Source organism: Hylobates moloch, unplaced genomic scaffold (genome assembly GCF_009828535.3).
Source record: "Hylobates moloch isolate HMO894 unplaced genomic scaffold, HMol_V3 SCAFFOLD_26, whole genome shotgun sequence".
Taxonomy (NCBI): Eukaryota; Metazoa; Chordata; class Mammalia; order Primates; family Hylobatidae; genus Hylobates; species Hylobates moloch.
In genome coordinates this window covers 2631834-2650984 of record NW_026652301.1, presented here as the reverse complement: position 1 = coordinate 2650984, position 19151 = coordinate 2631834, and the positions used below count along the sequence as shown (strand labels likewise).

At 37.8% G+C, this 19151-nt stretch overlaps 1 protein-coding gene across 1 annotated transcript in view; it reads left to right on the top strand.

Moving 5' to 3' along the window:
- The first annotated feature begins 6150 nt into the window (after positions 1-6150).
- Positions 6151-19151, top strand: part of LOC116463138 (androglobin-like) — a 183546-nt gene continuing 170545 nt past the window's right edge. The window contains exon 1 of the mRNA XM_032146102.2: positions 6151-6249. Within this exon, the coding sequence (XP_032001993.1) occupies positions 6176-6249 (74 nt within the window). The 5' untranslated portion in view covers positions 6151-6175. The remainder of the gene's footprint in view (positions 6250-19151) is intronic.

Here is a 19151-nt window from a genome sequence, read left to right as displayed (position 1 = left end):
CTGTGCCATCCCTGACCCCAGCCCTCACCATTCAGGGACTCCAACTAATCTCTATTAGACAATTTGAAGTTGTTCCACAGTATCCAAATGCTCTATTCATTTGTTCAACAGTTTTTTTCTCTATATTTCACTTTAGACAATTGCTATTGATGTGTCTTCAAATTGGCTAATCTGTTTTTCTGCAATGTGTAATCTGTTGTTAGTTCCATACTGTGTATTTTTCTTTCCTTTTCTTTTCTTTTCTTTTTTTTGGAGACGAAGTCTTGCTCTTGTCCCCCAGGCTGCAGTGCGATGGCGCGATCTCAGCTCACTGCAACTTCCACCTCCCAGGTTCACATGATTCTCCTGCCTCAGCCTCCCGTGTAGCTGAGATTACAGGCACCTGCCACCGTGCCCAGCTATTTTTTTGTGGTTTTTTTTTTTTTTTTTTTTTAGTAGAGACGGGGTTTCACCATGTTGGCTAGGCTGGTCTCAAACTCCTGACCTCAGGTGATCCAACCACCTTGGCTTCCCAAATTGCTGGGATTACAGGTGTGAGCCACTGCGCCTGGCCACAGTGTATTTTCAATGTAGATATTGTACTTTGCATTTCTAGAAGTTCCTAAAATCAACTTATCATATTCTCCCTTCTAGATTCTTGAACACACAGAGTTCAGTTTTAATAACTGTTTTAATGTCCTCTCTAATAATTCTCTTATTTTTTTCTGAGTTACTTTCAATTAGTTGATATTTTTCTTTTAAGGAGACATATTTTTCTTATTCTTTTCAGACCTGTTAATTTTTATTGCATATTAGTCATTGAGAATTTTACTTTGTTGGTAAGTAAACAAGGTAAAATTCTTGTTTACTTGGATATTTTTGTATTCCTAAAAAATATTCTTAAGATTTTTTTTCTGTGATGCTATTATTTGAAAATAGTTTGATACTTTCAGGTCCTGCTTTTCAGATGTGTTGGTTGAGACTAGCGGAGCATTTCATCTAGAATGAATTGTTCACTCTCAAGGGCAAAACTCTCTTTATATTCTAGTCCATACCCTGTGAATTATGAGTTTTTTTCCAATCAGGCAGATGGTAACAGGCACCATTCCCAGCCTACTGTAAGCTCAAAGAAGGCTGCTCCTTCTAATCTTTTTAGGTGGTTTTTTCCCCTGGCCTCAGGGAATTTCCTCACATGAAGGAACAGTTAAGCGGTCATGAATACTGAGTCCTTCTCTCTGAAGATCTCTTCTCTGTGCAGTTCTATCGTCTCCATACTCTGTCTGTGCAACTTCTACTTTCTGGCACTCCATTCTGTAAATGCTGGCTGCCCAGTCTCCCTGGACCTCAGCTCTGTCCCTCCTAATCAGGGCCACCATCAGGCTCTGCCTAGGTTCCCCTTCTCTGTGCCACAACCTAGCAGTAAGATGGGACAATTAAAAGGCTCAGTTTTTTTGGTTTCCATCTCTCAGGTAACACTCTCTTTCATTGTCTGACAGTCAATATCCTCATATATTTTCTTTAGTTTATTAGTTATTTCATGAGAGAAGGTAAATTCTCTGTTACTTCATCTTGCTTGGAAGTGGAACTCTTCCCAAATCCCATTTTAGAGTCTGCTTCCTAGGATCATCCCTATTACTAACACTGTTCCAAGCTAGTTCCCAGGAAGCAGACTCTGGCACTCTGAGATGTGCATGCATCAGGTTTATTAGTGAGTATTCTCAATAACATCTGTAGGGGAGGCAGGATTGGGGAGAAGGAGAAGTTAAACTGCCACGCAGTTGTAACAGAAGCCTTTATGGGTCATAAGGGAAGTTCTGGAGAGAGAAGCACCTCTCAGAGTTGCCCCATTTATATCCCCTTCTTACATAAACTAGTGGGACGCTCGTAGCTCTCAGTGCAAGTATGCAACAAAGGGTGAGTGTCTCTGTCCGGAAGGGGAAACAGAACCACCCATCTGCTGCACGGATAATTGCAGCATTGTACAAAAGTAGGTTTGTTTGCATCCTGATGAAGTGTTTAGTTAGTCATTGCTTCTTCTTGAAGCAGCTTATCAAAATGGAAATTGCTTTTCAACTAATAACTTATTTCCATATCCCCCATTTTTTAAAGAATCTCTATTCAGAATTTCCTTTCACAGATCATTAAAACTATAAATTCAATCTTGCCCAGAATAACGGGGCTTTCTGTGGCAGGGCCAGCAGGTTTCATATCCGCAGGATCCAACTTCTCCTTAACAGGTGTAGAGACTGAATATTACTGGACACAACAGAATGCCAGTTGTGATTTTTAATACCATTTTCAATGATCTGAAGTAAATACGTTTTGAACTCTTAAGTAGGCAGTGTGTAGCAGAGAGTTTAGGAGCCTGCATTCTGAAACCAAAGTATTCACCTATGCATTCTGACTCCACTCCCCCTGTGCTCTGGACTTTGGGCAAGTTGCTTTGCCTTTCTAAAGCTCGTTTTCTTCTCTATAAAATGGGCAGAGTTTCATACTTCATAGGGTTGTGATCACTGAAGGTGTCAGAGGCAGAATAATGCGGTTATAAAGAGCATGGGTCTAGAGCCATGAGTTTGAATCATGCCTGATCACTTACTAACTTAATTTAACCACTCTTTGCCTATGTTCCTATTTATAAAAGAGAGATTATAATAGCAAATCCCTAGGGTGTTTGTAAGGATTAAGTGAATTAATACAGAAAAATAGCTTAGAAGAAGGTCAAGCACATAGCGAGTGCTCAACAAATGTGAGCTCTTATTATTAAGGGTTTAGGGGCTTCAAAAGTGTGAATGAATTTGGTGGAAGAAGAATTTTTGCTTTGAGTGACCCTACAGTCTAGTAAAGGAGAAAAAACAAGGCATAAATATTAATAAAAACAAGACAGAATATTATAGGAATTTTAAAAGATGAACAAATAAAGTTCTGTGGGAAATAAAGGAGAAGAGTGTAAATTTCCATGGAAACGTGAAAAGAACAGAACTTGAAGTGACAGTTAAATTCAACCTTACACAGAACATGTAGAATGCATACTTTCTCATTTGGCTGGTTAAATTCCAAGTAATTTTATAATTGACCTAATTGCAAAGAGGTAGCTGAGCAGCACCATATATATAATTCCCTATGGCTGTGGAATCAAGTGTCTGAAGATGCCTGGAGTTATGGATTTAAGAAACAGAAAGGCTGCCATTCTGCCCACCCCTGCCACCTCCCACCCAGTTCCCTTCATCTAGGATTCCCATTGGTGGAGGGAGAAGTGGTTTCCAATTCTCACTTCCCTATTTAGGCAGATCCTCAAGCAGAGAGACTCCTGCCTGTTTTGTTTCTGCTGATATGGGGAAGTAGGTACCTCTAACCACTTCCCTAGGGAGCAGGCACTACTGCTGCCTGAAGCCAAATATCTCTTCCCCAAAAAGGAAGTATAGATTAGAGAGAGGCCCTACTCTGGGTAGCTTGAATAAAATATAAGCCCTGTTTCTCAGTCTTTGAAAGTTGTTAAATAGCAAGAGTTTGGAAATCCCTAAGCTCAGTTCCAGGGCAATCATTTGCATGGACAATTAGTCCAGAGAATTGGAGAGAGCACAGGCTATGGAGTGGCCAATCTTCCTCTGCCACCTACCATCTGCTCCATGTCAGGCAAGTCCCATTTCCTGTCTGCATTTCAGTTCTTTACCTGTGGAATAATAACATTAGCTATAATTCTCTGAGTGCTTGGGATGAGTCAAGCATATTTGAGGTATTATTCTTCCCTTTTCACAAATAAAGAAAATGGAAGTTAAATAACTTACCCATAATTACCCAACAAGAGTCAGGATTTAAATTCAAGTTTATCTCTAAAGGAGCTAGCACCCTTCCCTAAACCTTGCATGTAGTAGGTACTCAATAAATCACAGCTATTAATATTATTATTCCAAAGTGACATTGACCACAGTTATAAGGCCACAGTTATAAGAAAAATAAAAACAGCAGTAGGACCTATTGTCTTTTTTGCACTGCTACAATAAATATCATGTTAAGCTTTGTAGCTAGAACTATCTTACAGAGGAACAGATTTGCTCTTATAAGTATAGCCTGACCAGAACCTTAGCTCCAGAAAGAAAATTCCATTTATGCATGCTGCACTCTTAATATAATAAAGGAGAAAGAACAGTGGCGTAGGAATTAATAGGCAACTTATACTCGTCACATCTTTTATGATTATCTTATTCCATTCTGATGACAACCCCCTTACCTTATCCTAATTTAATAGATGTTTAAAAAGCAAGCTCTGAGTGGAGTAGTGATATGTTTGGCTTAAACTGGCAGTGCTGACTTTAATGTGTTTAGTCCAAATTCCATCAATAAATAACCCAGCAACTTTTGGCAAGACATTTTGCTTGTCTTGGCCTGGAGTTATTTGTCCATAAATACGGGTGGGATGTAGATCTTTTGATTTCTAAGGCTTATCTTCCCTAATTGTTTTGGCATCTTGCAGCCATTAACAATGGCTGCAGGATAGCCCTTTTTCAAGAAGAAACTCACCTCTCTGTGGGGTTGGCTGCTTAAAGTTGTGCTGTTTTCAGCCAAGAGTCTTTGTATATACTTATAGCTATAAATTTGATTACTCTGACAAAATTTGGTAGTAAATAATTTTTCTCACCATTTAGTCCTCTACTTTCGTTCCAGAGAGTTCTCTGGAAGTTTGAATTATGGTATAAACAAAGCAGAATCTTCATGATGTGTTCATTGTCTTTACATATATAGGAGATGTTTGCAGGGCAGTCTTGCAGTCATAACATTAACAGTGCTCACTTGGAATTCATTTATTTTGCATATAGAAATACAATGAAGGGGCTGTCTGTCATCTAGGTAACCCCCAATAGTAATCCAATAGTAATAAGATTGGGATAGTCTGACAAACCATAGGCTATGCTGAGTGGAGAGGGCTGGGCATTCATTTGTCAGAGAAGCTGAAAGATTTTCTTTGCAGGAAGCTGCCTCTTGCCTGCACAGGTGGAACTGTGAGCATGTGCCCAGTCCCATGAGTGGAGGGGATTTATTTTATTTAAAGATACTTAACTGTTTCTAGGCTCATGAAAGACACCAACCAGTAGTAGGGGTCCTAAGCCTAAGGGCTGTGTGTCAGATATCTTTGAAGTGAGGTTATATTGAACCAACACAATGTTTTGTTTTGATGAATTTGCAAGCTTTTGCAGTCTAAGCATGTCTCAGTCAAGCATAGTATCCACTACTCTGTGTTTAGCTGGCCAACTTCATTCATTTACATTGTCTGCTGCTCCTTGAAACCAAGTGGTCTGTCATCTCTGAAAGAGTGGCTCCTATTTGCTGCGCTTTGCATCTTATCCTCAAAACAGAACTGTGAGTTAGATATTAGCATCTCCTATTTATAAGTGAGTAAACTGAGGCTCAAAGGGAAAAACCAGCCCAAGACAAGATAACTAACAAATATCACCACTGATGACTGAGCCTTAAGCCTGCACCCTAATAAGTTTCATTTTACTTGGTTCTGTCTGTGTCATCTGGCCCCTGGGCCTTTTCTGGAAAGTCTATAAAGGACCACTCGAGCCCACGACTTGGACTCACTCTTTCATTCGAACAACAAGACACCTTATTGGTTTTATTACAGATATCATCATCACCTAGCCCTCAGCGACTCAAGGTGTCATTATTTTGCCTTCCTTATACCCACTGTGTTAATTTCTGGACCCCAGGTTTTCAAGCCGTTGACAAATTCAGCGTGTCTATAATGTCTCCTTAGTAATTATCGAAGGAACTTGTTATATTTAGCCAAGAGAATACCTGGGGTGATACTAGCATAATATCTACGTTCAGATAGCTGAATACTCAAGAGTCGATACATGTCTATGGTTCCGAAGGGCAAAGCCAGGCAGAGTAGGTCCTGCAGAAGAATGCCAATTAATCAGGGCTGCCCAGTAATCCTAATGTCAAACCCATGCCCCAGAACCTCGATTTCTCCCCAGACACCAACTGCAAGATCCTCCACGGGGATGTGGGATTTGAGTTTAGGCGCTTGCGTCCCTCTGCAGCCACAGGCCGCAGAGCCCGCCCCCAGGGACCCGCCCCCGCTCTCCGGGACGCTGGACACGGGACGCAGTCTCCTGGCAACGCAGACGCGGAGCCTCGGCGCGCCCGCAGGCTCTTTGCTCAGAGCTCAGCCCTACATAGATCGGCTTCTGCCATGGCCTCCAAACAAACCAAAAAGAAAGAGGTGCATCGTATCAACTCGGCGCACGGATCGGATAAATCGAAAGAGTAAGGGACCTCTGCCTGCCCATCCCTCCCCTGGCCTACCCCGTCAGCATCACCACTAGCTCTGGGGCTGCCTCCCTGTAGCAGACTCTGCCAGGGCAGAAGTTTAGTGGCCTCCTCGCAGCTTGTCTTCTCTGGTAAACCAGATCCTGGAGGTGCTCGCTCTCATCCTTCTCTCTTGCCTGTCTTGACTCACTTCCTTTCCCAGCGCCCCTGATTTTCTTGCTTTGGGCGTTCGGCTCCCATGGGTGAATCTGCCACCCCTCCTCTTCTTCATAGCCCTCTCAGGCAGTTAGAAAGGCCATAGCTTTCCTAAGAAAGAGGCATATCTCAAATACTTCTGGTTAAAGCCACATCTGCATGGCCCCGGAAATGATACAGACAGCGAAGCACAGACAGACGTGGACACATTTCACCTTCATGGTGACTTGCTAGTTTGCATCTGCCCAGTCCAACGACTACGACCTTTGATCAGATATAATCAGACATAAAGCGGCTTCAAAACCTTAAAACAGTATAAATGTATAGTTCATGTTACTAACGTTTACTCTGAGAAAGTAAACAGACCCTCGCTCAGGGAATTTTTATGGTGCCTTTGTCCTGGGCTGGTGTTAGGTGTTGTGTCTTAGGATATACTTCCCCATGATTATTATTTTCTTTGGTCTGTTTCCCTAGAGATATCCAGTTATCCAAAGCATAGGACTGGGGCTGTTGTTTGAACTTACACCATTTCTAACTTTCATTCCCACTGTGAGAGAATCCCAGCTGCCAGCCCTGCTTCAGTGGGAGCATTCATGTTCTTCATGCTCTGCCTGATAGGGAGGGCGATGCAATCAATCATTTCAAATTGAATTCTTACATCGTTGATGCCTGTTTCTCCATTTCCTTCCCTGGCTGAAGAATTCCACATTGGACTGATCCCTAGGATTTAAACTCTTTTTCTTTGTGAATTCTTCTCCCAGACTCATTCCCATGTCTGTGAATCTCTAGTCCCTCAGTTCTAACCTCTCTCATAAGCAGGTTTCCAGTTACCCAGCAGATAATCCATTCCTTTTACTAGCTTAAATTTTAGATATTACATATGTAAGTAATATTACATATATAATTTTATATGGATATTACATATGTAATTTTAATAGGATTGCTTTACTTCTGTGTACCAAAGTCAGGTCTTTTCAGCATTGTCTAATGGCTTCCATTCCTCTAGGTCCAAGGCCGAGGAGGCCCTTCAGAATCAGGCCTCTATTACTTCTCTAACGTTACCTTCCACTAGCCTTCTCTCCACTCCCTGAGTCATCTCAGGATTGTTCCCACCGCAGGGCCTTTGCACTTGCTGTTTCCCCTACTGGAAAGCTTTTCTGCTCAAATATCCATATGGTTTTCCCTCTCCCCTCCTTCAGGAGTTTACCTAAATGTCATTTTCTCCTGTTAGCTTCTTTGGCCACCTGATTTAAAATTACAACCTCTACTTCTCTGCCAAAATAAAACAAAACAAAATGAAGCTCCCTGTCTTCCTTCACTGTTTTATTTTTTTCGTTTACTTTTTTTTTTTGCTCATTTAACATGCTATATATTTCACTTTTTAAACACTACATTTTTTTTTTCATTTGTCTTCCCAATAGGGAAGGCAGGGATTTTCCTTTTCTATTTTACATACTGTTGAATTCTTAGTACTTAGAGTAGTTCCAAGGTCATACATAGTAGGCACTCTAAAGTGTTTAGTGAATGAATGAATGACTCTCTTAACTAGGAGATATTAAAGGATTGCAAAAGAATTTTGAATACACCCCCACCACGCACACACACACATACACACACACACACACACACACAAATAACTAAGTCACTGATGGTTACAATAATGCACATTGAAGGCTCACCACTCTTTAGGAGCTTCGGGAAAATCTTGGACTTTAATGAGTTTATATCCTGAAAGAGATGTGACTGTTAACTCCCATAAAGAAACTTATCAAACCAGACACCATAAAACACATTACTTGCCCCGATCCTGTGATGGTTGTATTACACAATAGAAATTAGATCCCCACTGGTAAGATGCAAATTCTCTTCTTCCTAAGACTTCCTATTTCTTTTTGAGATGGTAATAAATGTCTAACATTTTTTTTCTAGAAAATATCTGAATTATATCAATAAAAGTGTATGCATACATTTATGAAAATAGAAGAAATAGAAGAGGAAGGGCAAAGAGTTACTTTTAAAAAGCTAAGATTTGTTAGAGACTATTGAGCATCAAACACCAAATCATTAGATTTTTCTGCAGCATTAAGTGATTGGATGTTAAGTTCATTATAAATCAAGTCTATCCTCTAAGTTTAACTGAAGAATTAATCACAGAACCTAAGCTAACCCATAGTTGTAGGACAAAGTGTTATTCAGTATGAGGCATAGGGATCAAAGTCTAGCAAGGCCCTAGTATGATTGTTATTTAAAATACACTGGGAGATTTAGAGTAAGTTTTTATGTCATTTTACCACACCTTGTGTTTACGTATCCAATAAATGCGACCAACTCTAACATGGTCCTGGATACAGAAATAAAAGAAAAAGTCTTCAGAGCCTTGAAAATGGCTATGCAATAGAATCTTACTCTCCTAGAGATGCCATCTCTGACAGCTCTCTTTTGCCCTAAAATTATGTGTCAGACTGGGAATAAGTGCCATGTTTGGCTTTTGCCCCAAATGGCAACTAGCACATTTAAAAAGTCACCATGTGTTTATTAAATGAGCTCATAGTTTTGTTATCCACCTTGGTTTTCATTCCTTCTGAATTTGATTGAAGCCCAATTCTCCTTCTCTTTCCTATTTGATCTGCTCTTGGCAAAGTTCAAAAACTGAGATGTTACAACTGATTATGGTAGAATCATCTATGTTCATATTCATAAGTAAATATAACTTTGAATCACCAAGAAAAATTATTCTAGGTAACTAAGCTGTAAATTTTTACATTAGATTAAACAATTTCTATTTTATCTATTTCCTAGTTCTCTGTATCAGCCAGTATGAAATCACTATTCTAGGATTCACTTGGGCATCAATTTTTTGACAATGGACAAGTCATTTTCTATTCTGACATTTAGTTTTCACTTCTTTAAAGGGAGGGTCCTTTAATTAAAATTGCTCTTACCCCAGCATGTCCTTTTCTCCCTTCCCTGCTTTATGTATTCCTCCAGTTCTAAACTTCCATGATTCTATCAGATATATTTTTTAACTTCACTGGGTCCATAATAAGTGAGGGGATTTTGTTATAGTAGAATGTTTAAAACCATGATTTAACTGATTGTTCTGTTATCATCTTTTAACATAACAATTTTTAACATAAGATAACTTAAGATAACTTTAACATAACATCACAACTGTCACAGATTATAACTCCTTGTCAGTATCTTAGTTTGAGCTGCTGTAACAGAATACCATAGACTGGGTAGCTTACACAACAAACATTTGTTTCTCACAGTTCTGGAGGTTAGAAGTCAACAAGCAGGGTGCCAGCATGGTCAGGTTTGGGGAAGGCTCTCTACTTCAGGGGTCCCCACCCGCTGGGGCTGCAGACCAGTACCAGTCCATGGCCTGTAAGGACCTGGGCTGCGCAGCAGGAGGTGAGAGGCAGGGGAGTCAACATTTCCACCTGAGCTCCCCATCCTGTCAGATCATCAGCGGCATTAAATTCTCATAGGAGCGCAAATCCTGTTGCAAACTGTGCACACAAGGGATCTAGGTGGTGTCATCTTTACAAGAATCTAATGCATCCCCCTCTCCATCCATGGAAAAATTGTCTTCCACGAAACTGGTCCCTGTTGCCAAAAAGGTTGGGGATAGCTGCTCTACTTAATTCACAGATATCCGTCTTCTTGTATCCTCACATGCTAGAGAGAGAAGGCTAGTTAGTTCTGTTACTTTTCTTATGAGGACAATAATCCCATCATGAGGTCCCACCCTTATAACCTAATTACCTCCCAAGGGCCCCATGTCCTAATACCATTCCATTGAGAATTAAAATTTTAAGATGTGTATTTTGGGAGAGGAGACACAGATATGCAATCTATAATATAAACTAATAACAATTAGCAATTATAAATGAATTTAAATTAATTGATCAATCTAATTGATTTGAAAACTAATAGGTGCTACAAAGATTCATTCACCAATTAGATGCCACTGGAAGGATTTTTAGTGATATCAAGACAAAAATTTGATCTTCTCGGAAGTACTAAATATAATTCTTTGTGTATATCATAGACAAGACAACAGAGACAAAAGGAGTCATGCAGTTTAAGTATTGACAGTATTAATGCATACACTTTATACACTAAAATACTTGGAACCTTAATGGGAAGTTTGAGATAGGGACACAATTTGATATTTATACTCATAAAATTTTTTTCACTTTCAAAAGGACATTCAAACCAAGATTGAAAAACAGGTAATCTGTTAAACTAATAGGAACCATATAGCCTTGCAGATTTGTAATTATAAAATAATATTAAGCCTCTTTCAAAAACAGAATGAAATATATTTCATAATTTTCAAGTTAATCTAACTTACGACTAAAACAAACATCTAAATTTTATAGAATTTTCAAAAATGATCAACATGTCTCTCTATATGAAATTTGAAAATGATACTATTACAAAAGCTGAATTCAAGATTTAATACAACGAAAACAACATAAAATAAAGGAATAAATATCTTGCTGTCTATTAGATTAAGTGAATTGTTTCTTGGTTGTCTGAGGCCCAAAAGAGAGATGATCCAATGAAACTATGCAACAGAGGTTGGTAAGTAATATGTTCCTCTACCTGCAGCGTTCAGAAAAGAAACCTCCCCAGAGTCAGCAGGACACATTAGGGAGGTGCTCTCTGTAACCCCACGTCCAGTTCACATAGCTCACACCAGAAGGCAGAGGTAAGAGGTGAAACTGTCAACAACCCAGGGGTCAACTGAGTGATTCCCCCAGGTGACCTGTGTGGAGCTCAACAACTATAGTCAATTAACAAGTTTAAAAGGTCGGTTGGAGCAAGCATCCCCCAAAGTTCTACAATGTGGCCGAGGACTTTGATTGTACATTGTTCTTTTTTTAATAGTCATTCCAAATATTGTGAGATGCATTGTTACAGGAAGCCCCTTGCCCTCCTAAAAGCTACCCCACTTCTCTCTAAGGAGAATGGCCCAGTCCTCTCCCACGTCCACAAAGGGGAGGTGATAGCATTGCTTTTGTGTAAATTATGTAATGCAAAATTTTTTAAAACTTCGCCTTAATACTTTTGTATTTTGTTTTATTTTGAATGATCAGCCTTTGTGGCCCCCCTTTTTTGTCCGCCAGCTTAAGATGTATGAAGGCTTTTGGTCTCCTTGGGAGTGGGTGGAGGCAGCCAGGGCTTACCTGTACACTGACTTTAGACTAGTTGAATAAAAGTGCACCTTAAAAATGAAAAAAAAAAAAAAAAAAAAAAAAAAGGTCAACTTCAGTGACAGAAACTTTCCCAGAGAATAGCTTATTCTTTATGCTTATTTCCCAGTTATTTATTGAGAATTGCCCATGCTTAACTCACTGGTAGGCCCTAGACAATAAGGAATTCTGAAACATGATGCTTTCTGTCAAGGGATTTATACTCTGGGGCCAGGGAAGGGAGGATTCATAGCGAAGTAACTAGGAAATATAGAGTAATGCCACATTTGACAGGAGAAACTTGTAGAAGTCATAGAAGGAATCATGCATTGGTGTGGGGGTAAAGTAGAGAAATCACGAGACTCCTAAAATGAGGGCTGTAGGAGTTAGAGGAGAGGAAGAACACTTCCAGCTGGGGCTGGTTTTTCATTGCGTCTGTCTAATAGCCCCTCTTCAATTTCAAAAGGCACATGTTAGTGGGGCAGTTAGTGCAGGCAGCAGGAATGTGGGGCACAGGTCATCCAAGTTGAATCATAAAGCATCTAAGATGAGTATCCAGCAGAATGACAGGGATAGATTAAGGAATTCAAACTATATGTAGTGGGGAAATACAAATGGTTTCAAATATCAAAATGGTGATTTATGATGTATAATTTGACAATTGCATGGAATTTATGCTGGATTAGGAATCAAGGTAGCAAGAAATAGTGATGGTCTGAGATAATGGGAGAATGCGTGATTCTTGGTCCTCCTGATGATAGTGAGGAACATATCAAAAGTGATGTGAGTGTGCACTGTGCACAGCAGATCTGTAAGGTGATTGTGGTCAAAGACTATACAAGCCAAATTTCCAGTCTCCAGTTGCAGTTTTAATATATGATGATGATGTCCAGACCAGGATGCCATCCTGTCTGAAAAAGAAAATAAACAGTGTGTAAATAAGATTCAGTGACAGATTTCTGAAGGCCTCGCCTTATTTATTTTGCATTCTCTCCAGGGCCTGAATATATATTTTATATTATATATTTCATAAAAATTGTTGTACTTCTGTTGTTGCTTCATGTGTTAACAAGCTCTGTTATTAAATTCAAGAAGGTTTAGGATTGTTATACGCACCCAGTGAATTTTCCTTTTTGTCATTATGAAATCACATTCTTTTATTACTGGTAATATTCTTTTCTTCTGAAATCTACTGTTTATGTTTCTTTTGTTTAGTGTTAATATGGCATATATTTTTTCATTCTTTTATTATTGATATCTTTATAAAGTAGATTTCCTAGAGATAACACGTAGTTGGTGGTGTGGTTTGGACATTTGTCCTTTCCAAATATCATGTTGAAATGTGAGGTGTTTGGGTCATGGGAGTGGGTCTTTCGTGAGTTTCATGGTGCCTTCTTTGCGTTATAAGTGAGTTCTTGCTCTGAGTTCACATGCAATATGGTTGTTTGTAAAAGTGTGGTTCCTCCCCTTTCTCACTCCCTCTCTTGCCATCTGACATGCCTGATACTGCTTTGCCTTCTGCCATGAGTTAAAGCTTCCAGAAGCCAAACAGATGCCAGCACCACTCTTCCTATACAGCCTACAGAATCATTAACCAGTTAAACCTCTTTTCTTTATAAATTACCCCGTCTTCAGTGTGTGTTCCTAGCAATGCAATAATGGACTAATACAGTTAGATCTTGTTATTTTAATCAATTTGACATTCTGTTCCATATATTGGGTTAAATCACATTTAATGTGATTATTAATATTGCTAAAACTGTTTAAATTTATCATTTTGCTATTCGTTTTCTTTTTTTCTCTCTTTCTTGTGTTCTTATCGTTTTATTCCTCTGCTATATTTTGGATAAATTATATTTTAAAAATTCTACTTATCTCCTATATTGGCTTTTTGCTGTATCTATTTGTTTTGTTATTTTGGGTATTTCTGTACAGTTTATAATACATCACTTATCACACTCTACCCTCTTGTGATGTTATATCAACTCACATAGAATATAAAAAACATAATAGTATACTTATCAACTCCAAGCACTCTGCTATTATCATCATATATTTGATGTTATGTATATTATAAACCTCGTATTACATCATCCGTTTATGTAAGCAGTTAATTATATCACAAAGATACTTTTAAATAAAATAACTTGTATGTTTTGCCATGTATTTACTATGTAAAATTATCTTTATTTGTTTGGCAGATCCATATTTCCATCTGCTATCATTTTTCTTCTGCTTGAGGCCTCCTTTTATGTTTTTATTGTGTTGACTATTTTCTGCTGATGAATGCTTTTAGCTTTTTTATGTCAGAAAAAAAGCACTTACGTCCCTTTTACTTCTAATAGACATTTTCAATAGGTGTAGACTTTTAGTATGACAGATTTCTTCTTTTCTTTCGGTTCTTTAAAGATGTTGTCCATTATCTTTTCATTTACATTGTGTTTTAATGAGAACTTTGCTGTTCTTTTCTTTTTTTCCTCGCATATAATGTTTATTTTTACCTTTAACTGCTTTTAAAATCCACTGTTTTTAAGTTACCTCCTTGTATTGTAACTTGGCATGGTTTTTTTCAATCTTTCTCGAGTTTGAGTTTTATTGAAATTCTTAAATCTGTAGGTTTATAGTTTTCATAAATTTTTAATGACCATTATTTCTTCAAGTAGTATTTTCTGTCTTTAATCCCTTCTTGGTGACAATAATTACACTTATATTCGACTACTTAGTTATGTCAGAATGTACTGATGCTCTGCTTATTTCCAATTTTTTTCTTTTATTTTTTATCTTCTAAAATTCATTAATCACCTACAATGTCTAATCCACCATTAATACTCTTGTGTGTTTTCTGTCGTCTCATTTTAGTTTTTATTTAAGGTATTTCAATCATTTTTTTATCTTCCTTGTCTCTACTTAACATTTTGAAAATATGGAATTCAGATATTAGTTTGGTGCAAAAGTAATCGCTGTTTTTGCCACAGCAACTACTTTTTGCACCAACTGAATATAATAACTATATTAGTATGATTGTTAGTTAATTCTAACACCTGTGTCAGTTATGTGTTTAAGTCAATCGTTTTTGTTGTCGTTTCTCTCCATTAGTCATATGTTCTTATTTTTTTATGCCTGGTAATTTTTTATTTTATGACAGACATTATGATTTTATCTTATTGGATGCTGGATATTTTTGTAGCCTTATAAATATTCTTGAGTTTTGTGCTAGGGTACGTTTAGTTGCTTAGAAACAGTCTGATTCTTTCATATCTTGCTTTTAAGATTTGTTACGTGGAACCAGAGCCATGTTTAATGTAGGGCCAATCATTCTCTGAGTGAGGCAAGATACTTCTGCCTCTCTAGGTGAAGCAAGATACTTTTCCCAGTATCGTATGGGGCTGGGCACAGTAATACTAGTTCTGGTTCAGCGTGAGTCCTCAGATTCTCTCAGCTACTTTTTTCCCCTGGCTTTGGGTAGCTTCCTCATGCACATGTGCTAACAAGTACTTTGCTAAATATTCATAGGTGACTCTATTAAGATCTCAGGAGTTTTATCTGTGAAACTCTCTTTTTTAGGATCCTGTCCTTGAAAGTCTACCTTGCTGTCCCCCAAACACTCATCTCCTTCTGTATGCAAGAAATATGCTGGGATTTGCCTGTGCTACCTTGCAATCTGAAAACTCTCTCAAGGCCATATGTTGTGGTCGTTAAAGGGCTCACATCATTTGTTTCTCATCTTTCAGGGACCAATGACTTGCATCATTTCGTGACCATGTCTTTAAAATCAATTTCCTGTATTTTGTCCAGATTTTGGGTTGTCTTAGGTGACAAAAATCCAGTCCTTGTGACTCTAACTAAGATGGAAGGGATATTCCTCAGGCTTATTGTTTAAATTTTATATTTGTTTTTAAATATTAAGATGATAGATTTTAAAGTCGTATTTACAAGCATGTATTCACAAATAATATATCACACGTTTGGATAGAAGTTTTTTATTAAATATGGAATCTCAAATTGAATATAATTGGCATTGTATATTATATTTTTAAAAATTATTTTTTCTTTATTAGAAACATCTCCATATAAGAATTTTCATTAGAAGGGTGCAACTTTCAGATCTGATGAAAATGACCTTAAATTTTTTAAATTATTATCATTATTGTGCTCATTTTTAAGATGTATTTCAACTTCAGTGTTCCTCAAGCTTTACATTTGGAAACACCATAAATATTAAATAATATATATCTAAGAATAAAATGTTTATCTCTATATAACGAGCAAAGTCAACACTGACTAGAAAACAAAGTTCAAACTCCTCAGCAAGGCCCTCAGTGAGGAGCTTCCTGCCTACCTTTTGTTTCTCTTTAACCTTGTTTCCTCTTCCCTGCGTTATACTATAAGCTTGCATAGTAGTGAACAGCTTATAGAACTCTGCACCTATTCGGCTGTTTCTTGCCTCTGCACCGTCTTGTATGCTGTTCTTTTCTCTTAGTGATGCCCTTTCTTCCTTTTTTAACTTGGAAAATTTGTAGTTATCCTTCGAGGCATGTCAGATGCTATTTTCCGTAAGAAGTTTCTCTGAATTGCCTCACACTGGGCACAATGCCCCCTTCTTTATCACCTGGGAAAGCATCCATCTCTGCACACACCATTTCATATTGAAATTATCTGTCTACATGTTTGCATTCCTAAAAAATTCAGAAAGATTTAGGAACTGGCAATACGGGAAAATAAATGTTACCAAATTTAAGAAAATTCAAACCTGAAATAACCGGAAAATCAGAGTTACTCACACAGTTAATTTATTTACATAGCAATATGCCCAGATACTAGTAAATTATTTAATTCATTAAAATTGCAAATTGTATTAAAACGTTCAAAAATAATATATTATGAAAGTATAAGGTTAAAGGCCCTTCCACATACAGTGAGTTTAAATATTGAAATATTTAAATATTGAAAAATCATCTTATTCTCAGAATTAATGAGATCAGAATAATGCACTTTGAATACTTAAAAGATCTCAACTATGCTAGAGCAGTGGGTGTATTCTGCCAGTGGACTTCAAAGGCAACGGTGCTGAGAGTTTCAAAAGCAAGAGTTTACATGGTCATTTGAAGTCCACAGTATACTTCACCTTGAGCTGCATTTCAGCTTTGTTTATGTTGTGTGTATAACACTGTAGGTGATCTATTGGGCTAGTACGAGACACCTCTAATGAGAGTCTTTTTAAGTCATCTTCAATGTAGATGGACACATATTTGATGCGTTACAAGGAAAGTAGGCCAATTAGAGATAAAGCTTAATAGCTTCAAGGAGGGAGCTGGAAGATTTACTTACACCTGACAGTGAAGAAGCAAAACATAATCTTAGTAAAGCCCTTATATTTACGAAATGATATCTTCCTTTAAATAAATAGATTTTCAGATTTTTAGCTTCCTGAATGAAGTAATTTTATGCTGGTTTTGATGGACAAAATCACCAATTTATTTTTATCTGTAGGCTTGTATCAATACTCTATAAAACAGAGATGTTGTAATATGCTAATTTATGCCTTGATTTTTCCATTAATACTATGAAAAAAGCTTCATTTTTCCCTGAAAACTATTCTAGTCATCCTTACTCCTTTATAATACATTCTTACATGCTACTTAGGAACCCTCTTTAACAATGTATAAATTTTCAGACTTTCTTTTCTAGGATGATATTAGATTAATATTTTAAAAGAATAACAATACCTATAAATGTGTGTATAAAGAAAAAAGCTGGCTAGGCGCTGTGGCTCGTGCCTATAATCCCAGCACTTTGGGAGGCCGAGGCAGGTGGATTATCTGAGGTCAGGAATTCGAGACCAGCCTGGCCAACATGATGAAACTCCACCTGTACTAAAAATACAAAAATTAGCTGGGCATGGTGGCAGGTGCTTGTAGTCCCAGATACTCAGGAGGCTGAAGCAGGAGAATCACTTGAACCCAGGAGGCGGAGGTTGCAGTGAGCTGAGATCATGCCATTGCACTCCAGCCTGGGCCACAAGAGTGAAACTCCATCAAAAAATAAAAATAAAAATAAAAGAAAGAAAGAAAGCTGGGCAGGATTGCACATGCTTGTAGTCCTATCTACTTGGGAGGCCAAGGTGGAAGGATCATTTGTGCCCGGGAGTTAGAGGCCAGCCTGACAAAATAGTAAGGCCATAAAAAAAGAAGAGAATACAAATTCTTATAAATATGTATATAAAGAATAAAAGCCAGGCATGTTGACACTCCCTGCTACTTGGGAGGCTGAGGTAGGAGCATCATTTGTGCTCAGGACTTAGAGGCCAGCCTGGGCAACATAGTGAGACCCTGCTTCTTAAAAAACAAACAAACAAACAAACGAAAAAAGAATAAGGATCTTCAGGATCCAGAAGTGAAGAGAAAAATTGATGATCAGAGTGCTATGGCTCTGAGGGAAGTCCTTATCAGTCTTAAAAAATTGGAATCTTTTGTTTTAATATATACAGGACATGGTCTTGTGCCCAAAGGAGGAAAGGAAGTATTCCAACCTTAGATGAAAATATGGCTTTCTAAGAGTTTAATTCTCTTTAAAGAGATGAATGAGAAAATCCACCTAAGCACAGAAAGATTATAAGAAAGCTAACTTTTCCCTGAGACTTGCGTGCGTTTGTGACTTGCTTTTACATTATCTGTGGGTTCCTGGATGGCTTATTCATTTGGGATTTCTGACAGAAGAAAACTCAATGTTATATTGAAAGAACATCTTCTCAACACAAGATTACCTTGGAGGAAGAGGATTGGAGGAGAAGAAAACCCTGATAAGGATAAGGTCATAATTAAAGAATATACAAGATATTGGCAAAAGTCATAACAAACAAGAGAATCAAAAGTTGAAAATTTAAGACAATAGAAGAATAATCTGTAATATAGCATACAAGTGCTTCTGATTAAAGATATGAAAGAGGAAATCCAAATCCTAAGAGTATAATTGCACTCTTTATTTGAGCCAATGCTATAGTATCAAAAAACCAAATCTCAGTGACTTAACACTACAAAGAATATTTCTCATTCATACCAGAGTGTGACCAGGTATGTAGTGTTGGCTTTGCATGTGCTGAATAAGAGTTCCTGACTCCTTTCATTTTGTGTTATAACCATTTTGTAAGGTGTCCTTATAGGACTCAGACAGACATTGAGCAGGAAGAGAGGGAGAAGTATCTCACAGAATGTTTATGAACCCAAAGCTGGAATACAACATAACGTAGTGCTAGCCAAACTGCAAAAGAAATGGAAACAGGATCGGTAGGCCTCTGGTCAATCTCTACCTACATATAAAAATTTGACAGAGATTCAATTAGATATTATCAGAAATGTAAATTATAGGCATTCATTGTTTCATTTCATATAAATAGATGATAGAGAGATCAATTTATTACTTTGTCCAGGTACCATCCCAGTTACTGGAGACGGAGGAAATGAACAAAAAATCCAATGTTCCTACCACGGTGGAGTTTACAAA